The sequence below is a fragment of the Puma concolor genome, chromosome D1, assembly GCF_028749965.1.
Source record: "Puma concolor isolate L17-30 chromosome D1, mPumCon1.1.hap2, whole genome shotgun sequence".
In the NCBI taxonomy this organism is placed as follows: Eukaryota; Metazoa; Chordata; class Mammalia; order Carnivora; family Felidae; genus Puma; species Puma concolor.
In genome coordinates, this window is record NC_141676.1 from 29,966,730 (window position 1) to 29,979,772 (window position 13,043).

Genomic DNA, 13,043 nt, shown 5'->3' on the forward strand with positions numbered 1-13,043 from the left:
CATTAAAAATCAATTTAAAATCAAATTTTAGGAGACTAGAACTACAGTAAAAAGACATTTGAGTACAAATATCTTGTGAAACATTGGCAAAAATATTTGTAAAAGTATTACTATTTGCAATTAATGTTACAAATTATACTAGCAAATTCACTTACAAAAAATAAATGTGTATTTCAAAGAATGAAATATATTTCAAGTAATTAAAAAAGAAACTAGTCAAAACTGGTGGACAATTGAAGTCCATCCTACATGTGTTTTTCGGTTTTGGTGCATAAAACTGGGAAAGAAACAGAATACCAATAAAGAACTCTTCCCCCAACAAATTTTGTAGTGGCAAACATTATATAGAAAAACTTAGTATGAAAAGTTCCCTTGATAGTGTTTACATTTTGACCTTGCAAATATGCATAAATGTTATGTTTCAACGAATGTGAAATTTGGTCACATACATGAACACACTTGGTGACTTTGGTGACTTGATGACTACAGGTAGAACATTTCAAGTTGTTAGAGAAGAAGATTTTAAAAAGAAGAAAGTAGTAATTTATACATTTTTATGTTTAGAAGGATTTGTTATAGACTAAATCTATATTTTAATTTCACATTTAGATATGTTCTTTCATGACAGCATTTGAAGTCACACCAGACTACATAGGATAACTTCAAATGTTGTTCCAAATAAAAGATTCACATAAGTTGAAATATAGAGGATAACAACCATGAAGGATCGTAGAAACAAAAGATCTTCTCTAAGATTAGGCTCAATGTTTACTTTTACAAAGTTTGTGCTACATCTAGACTACCACTGATGTTTTGATCCATGTGGAGCATATTACTTTCTAATTGCTTATTTCTGTACTTTCCCATACATGAAAAAACAAGCATTTGTATACTAATCATCATTGTGTGTATATTTAAGATGAACTAATAGATGGATATAGCAGACTGCAGTCTAGTCTAGAGGAGATGCTATAATTTTCTTTCCATAACTTATTTCTTATAGGAAAGATTTAGGTTTCTAACCTAAACATCCCTGGGTCTACATTCATGTAGCCTCAAAATAAGAATTTATGTAAGGCATACAACTGGAATAGTTATAGAATTAAAGATTTTTTTGTGTGTGTGAATGTTATTCACAGTGTGATGATAAGAACAGATCAAGGAATAGTTTCCTGAGTAAATGAAGTGATACCTAGTTCTCAAGTGTCTGGCTCAGAGAGGTAGTCAGTAATAGCTGTTACCATTCTGGCCATTATTTTCTAATTAAAACAAATCATTAAAGATTTATCATTATGTGATAGTGATCACTATAGTAATAAGACTTAGTAAGAATACTTCCCATTGATGAATTAGTTAAGCAAAGCATTATACAAAGCATCACAAATGAGTGTATGCTAAGAAGGCAATTTTCTGTAAGAATGATTCAAGTAATCCACTGTTTCTGACAATTCAGGAAATGCCACCCAATTAAATCTTAAAATCTCATGTACATTAAAATTCTATGTTTGGAAACTTTGAACATTACTTAAAACAACATAAAATGAGGACATTTTAATGACTTTAACCAATCATCTTAATATACTATCAGAACTTCTCTTACAAAAAGGAAGTTTTGGGGCCCCTGGGTGGCTTAGTTGGTTAAGCATCCAACTCTGGATTTCGGCTCAGGTCATGACTTCAGGGTCCTGAGATTGAGCCCTGCTTCGGGCTCCACCATGGGCGTGGGTCCTGCTCAAGATTTTCTCTCTCTCTCTGCTTCTCTCCCCAACTCACATTCTGTCTAAAATTTAAAAAAAAAAGTTGTTTTAGAAAGGTAAATTTTTTTTCTAAAGGGTTCTATTATGTAAATTTACTAGATTCAAATTTGGAAGGCTCAGGTAAAGTTTGGTCATTTTGAAGGTTGGTCATGGGGAATAAGATGAAGCCACCTTATTACTATTTTAAAATTCAAACTTTTATTGTGTGTGTATGAGGTGAAAGGATTTGATATGGACATATACACACACATATAGCAGCAAAGTTCCTCTGTTCTTCCAAATTTCAGTGTGACAAGACCTTACATTTCCCTAAAATACCTCTGTTTATATAAGGTATTTTGATATACCTCACTTGATACACTGAGGTTCTGACGTAAGTTTGAGCAAGTTTGTAGCTATGCCTTCATCAAAAAATCTAAAGCTTAAGCAACCAACCATGACAGGCTATCTTGACATGCTACATTGAACCAAAGCTCGTTTTAATATATGTTTAAATGCAAATATCCATTAGTAATTTTATTTGAAAAGGAACACAGATTTCACATTAATAGTTCCCAATTAAAATAGACTATCTTTTCCCAATAGTTCACTGTTTGACAGGTACGTAACAGGAAAGGAAGCAATCATCTTATTTCTGTGATGAAACATAAGGAGTGAAATGGTCTTGTTTATTGCCTCCTTTCTCTTTTAATCAGATCTCAGGCAATCATCACATTGAAGTCACTAAGCAAATAAACTCTTGGTTTTACTTATGGATTTCTTTAATAAGTCTATGTATTTCCAGCTTACTAAAAATACAGGTAGAATAGTTTATCAACATGTAAGATAATGAGTTTGAAAGCTTGAGGATTCTTTTAAAGTGTTAATTTCAAGGTTTTAAATTTTAAAAATGACACAGCATTTTGTCTGAAAACTAGGAAAAAATCTAATACTTTAGAAAACATTACCAGAAAATTTAAGATCTTGACAATTATCTTGAAATTTTATGATTTTTAAAATACAAAGGGTTGTTTTTTATTCATGTGAATAATTAGCAAATGATTTAAAATTTTAATTTTTATAACTTTTGTTTTTAAAATTTTTTTTTTTTCAACGTTTATTTATTTTTGCGACAGAGAGAGACAGAGCATGAACGGGGGAGGGGCAGAGAGAGAGGGAGACACAGAATCGGAAACAGGCTCCAGGCTCTGAGCCATCAGCCCAGAGCCCGACGCGGGGCTCGAACTCCCGGACTGCGAGATCGTGACCTGGCTGAAGTCGGACGCTTAACCGACAGCGCCACCCAGGCGCCCCTATAACTTTTGTTTTTAAAAGTCTATTTATTTTGAGAGCATGTGCATGTGTGGGGGAGTAGTAGGAAGAGAGAATTCCAAGCAGGCTCTGACATTGTGAAGCCCCATGCAGGGTTCAATCCCACCAACCTTGAGATCAAGACCTGAGCAGAAATCAAGAGTCGATGCTTAACCGACTGAGCCACCCAGGCACTCCTACAATTTTTTTTTTTTTTTTTTTAAGTAGGCTCCATGTCCAATGTAGGGCTTGAACTCACAACCCTGATATCAAAAGTCACATGCTCTACCAACTGAGCTCGCCAGGGACCCCAGAAAATGATTTTAAAGGTAGAAAATTCAATCCCCATACACTTCCCAAAACAAATCTCTAATTAAGCTATAAATTCTGGGTAAGCAAGGCCAAATTAATATATTGGGACAAGAAGGCCCAGAAGTGAAATCTTACAAAGACATCTCCTTTTTCAGTTACAGGAAGTAAAAGGGAAAAGAACGAAAAGTCAGGAAAGACAACGATTTATATCAGTTCTTTCTAGTGTTTTCTATAAAGGAATAGTTTTGTATAAAATCATAGAAGGTCATTTTAGGGAAAAAACAATGCACAAAAAGTTCATATTCTTTCCTTGGTTCATAGCAATGTCCTTAACTACTTAATGCCATACCTCAAATTAAATTGCAGTTTATTTCGTTAACAATTCAACCTTTTCATCTGTCACTAGGAGGTAGTAAATATCATGACAATCCTTGATTATCAAAACTATTAGCTGGGCAAATATAGGAAACAAATAGAAAAAGCTACTAACAGTGAGAATGGTTCTGTAGTTTAAATTATATGAAACAGTTTTATATAACAATACAAAGGAATAAGCTACATTTCCCTTAAATGTACAGATATCAGTTGCTAAACTATCATAACCAGGATTATTTTTAATATATAGTCCAAACTCAAAGTACATTTCACACTCTATATTAAGACACTGTGGTGCAAAGGAAATAAGCCCACCAGTATTTTTACTTTTTGACATTAGTGTTGAAAATTGGCAGCAACCATCAGGCTTCTTTGGAGTGTTCTTCCCGAACTATTATTTATCCCAAATCCCTATCTTCTATTCACTTGACTGTCAAAACTGAGTAAGTTCCAAACAGCACATAAATTTTAAGCCAGTCAAACCTGGGAAATCACTCTTTCTTCAAGTATCCTTTTGAAGGATGAGGTTGGGGAAAATTCCTCCAGGTTAGACAATATAATCCTAGGATGAGCTATATTTTTTTATTCTAGAAAAAAAGAAATCCTGCCAGAATTCTTCACCTACTGTAAACTTTTTCCAATCTTTAGAAGAAGAAAAATAAAATATTTACATATAGTGTCCTCGTATAACAACATAAATGTCCTGGAAAGGCAAGGCTGGGAGCCTGGGTTAGGAAATCTTAGAATTTGAAAAAATTTCAATGTGGCCAAGTTGGAAAATGTATGTCAATATCTAACAAAATTTAAGTTGTCATAACAAAAGTATTTAATATGATTAGATCACATTTAAAAGATGTTGATATGGGGAATCCTCAAATTTATAAAGCACTTGGGAATATGAATAGAAATACCAGCATATGTTCAAAAGACCAACATTCAATTTGCCTGTGTAATATATTCAAATATACATTTAAATATATTTTGCATCTATGCTTAAAATTACATTGACATTACAGTGGCAGTAGTAAAAATCACTGCACTGCATGGCAGTGACAATACAATATTTACTTGTTACACAGTAACCACAAAATACATTTAGGCAATAAATACAATGTTATAGCACAGTTTCACCATTCTGATATCATAACATCCAACTATCATTATATTTTGTCACAATATGGTTATATTAGGCTTGTCACAATCTGAGTCAAATAATATTTTAGAATAACAATATAATCTAATTACTTATATTTATGTGTATACACATAAGCAGCCAAATGTTTCACTTCCAAATAATATTTTAATGTAAAACAAATGTAATGGATTTGCTCTACAGAGCTATACAAAATAAAAAAATCAAAATACAAAAACGCCATTAAGAAGTTAACAACTAAAATACTTCTAGACATATTTATTATTCCAAATGTACTAACTTCTATAATAACAACCTCTTCAACTTCTGTGCTCTTTGAGAATTAACTGTATACATGCAAAATATATTTCAAAATATCCAAAAACTGATACCTATTTCAATTATCTTAATGAACACCAATTTTCAGCATAAGCTTATTACAGTCAAATACTAGGGTCCCCCTCAAGCAAATCTGGAAGATTTTTAAATTATAGTTCAAGTTTATATCATTGTAGAAACACATAAGGAAGGTGCTTTGGGTTAACTTTTTGGTGGGTGCTTTAAGACACATACTTAAATCATTAGTCTTAGGTTTGATGAATGCTTAAAGCCACTTAAGAGTTCTCAAAAATTTGAGACAGCTGTAGCATAGTGAACACTAAATTTGAAGCCCAAAGATCAGCCTAGATAGACGGTCTCTAGTTTTATGACTCTGTTCACATCACTGTATTTGTGTCTGTTTTTAAAGCTCAAACACATAACTCAACCTACATGTTTCAGAATCTCTTGTCCAGGTTTTTTTTTGTTTTTTTTTTTACGCATTATTTTTCTTTCAATCAAGACCTTAATGAGAATCAACTATATGCCAGGCACTGTGCTAGGCATTTTGTTATTCTAATGAGAAACTGAAGGTATAATGTCAGAAATGTGACCTTTTTGTTTGAATAGCTTCAGGATCAAGTGAATGAAGTTACAGATCTCCACTGAATTAAAAAAAAAAAAAAAGGCAAGGACTAAGAACAGCTTTCAAGCTTTCAGTTCAAATATAGGACAACACCAGGTAAAATTCACCAGGGAAAAAAGTGAGATAAATATTTGCTAACTAGATATTTTGAATCATTTGTTTTTAGTACCATGAAATTGAGGAAGGCAACGGACTTAAAACAATTAAGTTAAAATACTTAAATTTATGTAGAAATAACCAGGATCCAGTTAAGGATGTGAAATAACAGAGACAAGAAGCCACACTCTTTCTCACAGTTTGCTTGCCTTGTCGATTTCCTTTGCACTAAACCTACCTGAAAAGTGTACCTTGAAGGGTAAAAAATAGAGAAATGTCAAGTGAAGTACAAGAACCAGAAACGTCATTTATAACATTTTATGAAAGTGTACAAGATTTAACTGACACATATCACATACTATATAGAAGTTATGAAATATAACCATAGACCAATTTTAATGAAGAAACATTCTAACAGGTATTAACTAATTTACAAGCTCTTAACACAGCAGCTCTGTCCTACCAATCTAATGTGGTCAATCTCTGCAACATAATAGTTATGAAACAAGCTACTCTTCAGTAGGCTTCTCATGAAAAATTACAGATTTTACAGGAAGACCTAAGAACTGGATTTCTTTTTCTCATTAAAATATGAATTAACCTTAAACGTATCTTTGGAGTTTAACTCTGGGAGGCAAAATATATAGAGAAAAAAATTAACAAAAATTTGTATACATATATTTAACGCAGACACTAGTATGACCGTCAATATCAACAACAGGATTTAACTACTTTGAATCCACATAAGCCTTTAACATCCATTCCCTTAAAAGCCAGTAGAGTTTGTTTAAAGATTCAGAACCAGGAGATAAGCAGCCTGGCGGTGAAAGAAGGGAAGTTCCTTTTTTTTTTCCCCAGCATTTTCAAATCTCTCACAATGATACAAACTTTTGTAGGTTAGGCCAAACCACGAACTACCTGGGGTTGACAGAAGGGTGCAATCAGAGGCCAGGAGGGGATCCTAGAGATGAAGGCCAAACCGTCTCCAAGTATTAATGATTCCCCCTTATTAGGCAGCATTTCAAGAAAACAAACAAACAAACAAACAAACAAACAAACAAAAAACATGTAGGGATCCCGTCGTAACCTAAAAAAGGTTGGTGGGCCAGAACCACAGTAGAAAGTGGGAGCTGTAACAGCATTTAAAAGTCTCAGTGTAACCCTTCCTCCCCTCCGTCACTATCAGACCGGACTATCCTCTCCACGTCCGAAGGCTGAGGGGGAGAGAGAGACGTGAGGTTAGGGTGGCTTCCCCGGCAGGTGCCCTCCCTAAACCCAAATCTCCGTTCTGAACCGACCTAAGAGCTGGTCCAGGGCTGGGAGCCCAGTTGATACCAGCAGCTGTCCATTCCGTACCGACGGTCGTGTGCCCGCGATGGACACCAGTCGAGAATAGCTGCTGTCAGAACCGCTGGCTCTAGGACCCCTCCTCTGGAAACTGGTGACGTTGTTCTTGCTGCCTGCCGCCACCACAGATCCAGTACTCCCAGCGCCGGTGCCGCAGGTCGCCACTGCCGCCATCTTGGAGCTTCCCGCGTTGACCCAATAGGAACTCTGGGAACTCAAGCAGCGGGCCTGTCAGAGCCAGTCCCAAACTCCCGCCTCCTTGCCCAGTACCACGGCTCTCGTGGCCAATAGGATTGAGAGTTCTCTTTCCAGTCAACCAATCGCAAGGAGGATTGCTGAAAAGTGAGCTCTACGTGGGGACGGCGGACTTTTCTGGGGCCCAGGTGAGAAAGGCCCACCTGAGTCCTGGGTGAGTCTACCTTGGTTCTTTGGGGATAGAGGTGGGTCGTGTTCAAAATTTTTCTCGTTTTGAGTATTCACTCTGAGTTAAAGAAAAGGCTAGTAAAGGAGCGATATATCTAGAAACTACCAGTGGGAAATTGCACCTTTCACCGCTCCTTGGTAAAGAGAAGATATTTTCCCTCGCCTCTTTCTCTTCTGATTTCTGAAAGAAAATTCATACCGCCTTTAACATCAGGATTGTTTTTTTTTCCTTTTTCTTTCTTTTTTTTCTTTTTCGGGATGGTTGTGTTATATTGAAGAAATTGGAATTGGAACTCTTAATGAGTTGCTTGCTCAGCATCTGGGCTCAGTTCATCAGTGCCGATGCCAGGGAGGTGGGTTGGATTTAGACCTTAAGGGGAAAACTCTTGAGCTTTGAGGCGATTTGGTGTTCCTGTTTCAAACAGCAAATGACAAAATGTACTTCTCTGACAAGTCCCCGTGAGAAGCTTTCGTTAATTTTAATTAGTGCTTCTGGAAGTCTTGGGGCGCGTTTCCATAAGTAGTGTGAATGACAAGTGTTACTCTGACAACCTTGTTCACACATTTAATTGTCATTTGCTGTTAAGGCAGCTGCAAATAACAGAAAATACTTTAAGTCTCTTCCCCCGCCCCCCCCCCCCAAAAAAAACCTGGTGAGTATTGGATGTGTATGTACTTTCTTTTTCTAGTGATTTGTGAACTCTGAATTGAGAGCTTTTTTATTAGAATTTTATGTGCTGAAAAAAGATGTGATTTAGAGATGTGTCTTTGGATTTAAAACTTTTCTCAAAACTGAGCTGGTTAGAGGAGTGATTTTTAAGGTATTCACGATTGACAAATGACTAAACTAAAATAGACTCCCAAATCAAGCCTGCATTACTAGATTATTGGTTTTGACAGTGATCTATGATACTTTAAAAATATATCCAACCTCACTGAAATTCTTGCCATAGGATTGTTTTAAATCGCAGTGACTTGTTAAAACTTTTTGGCCTGTTCTGTTTGATAAATTGCAGTTAGTATTGTGAAATAGTGGCTGGTGGGTTTTGTTTTTGTTTTTAAAGTAAAATGTTAAGACTACAAAACAAACCACCTTACTCTTTAACAATATATCAGCTGCAAAGCTTGATCAAGGTTTAGATACTTTCATTTAGACTCTTTCATCAGTATATATTTGTAATCTAAATTATTCAATAAATAGCTGTTGAGTGCTTGCCTTCTGCTTAGACCTAATATGTCATTTTAGACCTATTGAAGTAAAAATGTTCTCATTTGGGGATACAAGATTAACATGTAGAAAACAGCATAGCAGTTGAAATGAACACATTGGACAATTGGCGCTAATATTTTCCTGTGGTGAATAAGTACTAAGAAGGCCAAAACAAAAGGAACAAAGCAGTCTAATATCAAATGGAAACTTCTTGGATATTTTTGCTGCTCTGAAAACTTTGAAATACTACCAATATTGAATGTTTATGGGCTTCTTTACTACATATTCCCTTATTTTCTACTCCATTTACTTCACCCGTTAGTTTTTTTTTTGTTTTTTTTTTTTTTTTTCAACGTTTATTTATTTTTGGGACAGAGAGAGACAGAGCATGAACGGGGGAGGGGCAGAGAGAGAGGGAGACACAGAATCGGAAACAGGCTCCAGGCTCTGAGCCATCAGCCCAGAGCCTGACGCGGGGCTCGAACTCACGGACCGCGAGATCGTGACCTGGCTGAAGTCGGACGCTCAACCGACTGCGCCACCCAGGCGCCCCTCACCCGTTAGTTTTCTAAAGGGAATGGTATGATGCCTTGTTTATCTTATTACTGGAAATGAAGAATTGTTTTTCAACTTTATAATTAGGAAAGCATGCCGTATATATGCACACAAAGCCATTCTTGAAATGAGGCTGTATCTTTCATATAACATGATCATAGAATAAATTAATCTGTCTTAATTTTTTTTTGATGAAAACAAAACTTTTGCCCTCAAAGCAAAATCTTGAATTTACCAGTATGTAGAGTTGTGTATAAAACATTGGAATAAATGAGGTATTTGTGGAAGGGAAGAGTTAAAAGAATATGTTTAGGTGTGGTGTTAATAATGATTAATAACAACTTAATAATTAACAACAATTGTTTGTTGAGCACGTACTAAATCCCAGGCAGTATGCTAAGCATTCAGGTTATAGGAGAAAGAATAGTTTCTTTTCTCCTTGAGTTGTGGGAGGAAAGTGGGTAAATAGGATAGTAAAGTTTATTATAAATCCTTGGAGGACAAATGCAGGTTACCTAACTTGGACTGAGAGAGGGGGGCTGTGGGAAGTTTCTACTGAAAAGGAAGTTTAACCTGTGTGGATGAAGGATGTGTAAGAGATAAGGGCATTATAGACAATGAAAGCCATTACAGAGAATGCAGAGACTTTCTTCAATAAATCTGCACCCATTGCTTCTGTGCAGGTTAGTTCTCATGATTTATACAGAGTGCTAAGAAGAGACTGGAGAAGTTAGACAAAGGTCTAACTGATTTTTTTTTTTAAGGTTGTGGTTCTTATTTTTTGTAAAAATAATGGGAAATGGGAAATCACTTAAAAATTTTAAGTAAAGTATTAGCATGATGATCATATTTGATTGTTGTGTTTTGGCTAAGAGTATACTAGAAGAGAATCGATTGGGATAAAAAACATGAAATGAATTAGAGATTACTATGAGGAGTAGAATTGATATGACCAAGGAAAGTTGACAGGAGGAATCAAAGATGACTAACAGGTTTCTGCTTTGAACGGGTTTGTGAATAACAGAGGATCAAAAATAAAGGAAAACAGCAGGATTTTGTAGTTCTCGTGTTAGTTGTTGTACAAAATGGGAGATAATAAAATGAGTTTTTAAAATCTGTTTTGAATATGTTTAAAAATTTTTTAATGTTTGTTTATTTTTGAGAGAGAGAGACAGAGTACGAGGGGGGTGGGTGCAGAGACAGAGAGTGAGACACAGAATCTGAATGAAACAGGCCCCAGGCTCTGAGCTGTCAGCACAGAGCCCGACGCAGGGCTTGAACTCAGGAATGGTGAGATCATGACCTGAGCCGAAGTCAGATGCTTAACCTACTGAGCAACCCAGATGCCCCTGTTTTGAATATGTTTAATTGGAGGTACCCTTGTAGTATCCAACTAGAGATGTCCAATACACCGTGGGTTATGTGACAGAGGGATCTCTAGATGAAACATATAGATTTGAAATTAATTAGCACATGTTGGGAGTTTACATCAAGGGAATGGATAAAGTCACCAAGGAAATATATAGTTTAAGATGAGAAGAAAAAAGAACCAAGAATGAACTTTGGGGTACATGAACATTTAAAAAGTGGGCAGTTGGGGCGCCTGAGTGGCTCAGTTGGTTGGGTGTCCAACTTCGGCTCAGGTCATGATCTCACGGTTCGTGGGTTCAAGCCCCACGTCAGGCTCTGTGCTGACAGCTCGGAGCCTGGAGCCTGCTTCGGATTCTGTGTCTCCCTCTCTCTCTCTGGCCCTCCCCTGCTCACACTCTGTCTCTCTCTGCCTCTCAAAAAAAAAAAAAAAAAAAAAAAAAAGGAAAATAAATAAATAAATAAAAAGTGGGCAGAGGAACAGAAAGTAAAGTAAGAGTTGGGAAGTGTTTATTTGATTTAGTAATAATGTTTCTGAGATTTTGTTAAAGGAAGATTTGATGGAGTAGTAAAATTAAAAGTAAAATAATTATATTTAGAATTGAATGGCAAATGAATATTCTGTAAAAGTAGACCTTTTTACATTTTAGAAAGCTTTCCTGTGAAGGGGGATAGAGGGAGATGACAAAGGTTTAAGGGAGGAGTTTTGTTAAAGAGAGAAAGAAAATAGGCACTGGAAAATAATTCTAGACAACTGATAAAGCAAAGGACCTGAATGAGATACAAGGAATGGAAATCATAGCATAGAAGGATCAGTTTTTGAAAGGAGGGGGGACAATTCGATGGCTAAGGTGTGTAAAAGAAAAGAAGCTCTTTTCCCTCCTTTCTGCCATTAAATCTTGCAATCCTTAAGACCATTTTGACTTTTTATTCCATATTCTTACTTTTATCCAGTCCCAGGACTTCAGTTACCATTTATATATCAATGATTAACATAGTCCAGAACGCTTCTCTGACTTCCAGAAGTATAAATTCAGGTATTTACTTTACCTGTTTCTTGAAAATCTTAGTGGGACCTCAAACTCATAATGCCCAAGAATGAATTTTCTCTTGTGTTTTGTATCTCCGTAAATGATAGGACCATTTACAGAATTAGTTGCCCAAGACAAGTAACCTCACTTACACTCTGGTCCTCTTTTTTTTTTTTTTTTTTTTTTTGAATGTTTATTTATTTTGAGAGAGAGAGATAGAGTGCAAGCAGGGGAGGGGCAGAGAGACAGAGAGAGAGAAAGGGAGGGTATCCCAAGCAAGCTCCTCAATGTCAGTGAAGAGCCCCATGCAGGGCTCGAACTCACAAACTGTGAGATCATGACCTGAGCCGAAACCAGAGTCTGACGCTTAACTGACTGAGCCACCCAGGTGCCCCACTCAGGTCCTCTTTCAAGCATCATTCTGCCGTATCCATTACATTGCCAAGACCTATGGAGTTTACTTTTTCATAGCTTTCTTTTTTTTTTTTTTTTTTAATTTTTTTTTTAACGTTTATTTATTTTTGAGACAGAGAGAGACAGAGCATGAACGGGGGAGGGGCAGAGAGAGAGGGAAACACAGATTCGGAGGCAGGCTCCAGGCTCCGAGCCATCAGCCCAGAGCCCGACGCGGGGCTCGAACTCACGGACTTTGAGATCGTGACTTGAGCTGAAGTCGGAGGCTTAACTGACTGAGCCACCCAGGCGCCCCATTTTCATAGCTTTCTAATCCATTCTGGGACATATAGCCCTCATCATGGTTCACCTGCAGTATATTCTTTATTCAAGAGCTATCCTAATCCTTTCTAAATAGAAATCTGATAATATAAAAACAATACTAAGCACTTGCATGTAGTTCCCTTTACTTGCCTCTCTAGGCACATCATTCTGTAAATTTCCTTACTCTCTCTACTCTAGCATTTATTCATTCTCCTGTACTCCACAAGTTTTCTTCCTCCTAAAGGCCACTAGTTAATTTATACTTATCCTTCAAATCTCACCTCAACCTACACATTCTCATTAAAGTTATCTCTCCTTGCTGTCAAAATGAAATCAGCTCCTATATACCAACAATGAATGAGTGGAATTGGAAATTGAAAACACAATCTAATTTACATTAGTAGCCAAAAAAATTAAGTACTTAGGCATAAATCTGAAAAAGATATTTATAAGATCTATAAGAGGA

General features: G+C 36.3%; 2 protein-coding genes across 11 annotated transcripts in view; one reads left to right on the plus strand and one right to left on the minus strand.

Annotated features, from left to right (window-relative positions):
- ELP4 (elongator acetyltransferase complex subunit 4) overlaps positions 1–7,489 on the minus strand; it is a 248,367-nt gene extending 240,878 nt beyond the window's left edge. For 2 of the 3 annotated variants that reach the window (XR_015240934.1, XR_015240933.1), the window contains exon 1: positions 7,225–7,489. Coding sequence is in view for 1 of the 3 variants with exons in the window: in XM_025928599.2 (XP_025784384.2) it covers positions 7,225–7,447 (223 nt within the window). In the remaining 2 variants the exon portion in view is untranslated. The remainder of the gene's footprint in view (positions 1–7,224) is intronic. The other variant, XM_025928599.2, reaches the window with a different exon arrangement.
- Positions 7,490–7,572: 83 nt separating this feature from the next.
- Positions 7,573–13,043, plus strand: part of IMMP1L (inner mitochondrial membrane peptidase subunit 1) — an 83,161-nt gene continuing 77,690 nt past the window's right edge. For 2 of the 8 annotated variants that reach the window (XM_086677757.1, XM_086677760.1), the window contains exon 1: positions 7,627–7,682. The gene's annotated coding sequence lies outside the window, so the exon portion shown is untranslated. Of the gene's footprint in view, positions 7,683–7,702; positions 7,721–8,942; positions 9,053–13,043 lie in introns of those variants that run through there. The other 6 variants (XM_086677761.1, XM_086677756.1, XM_086677758.1 and 3 more) reach the window with 6 other exon arrangements.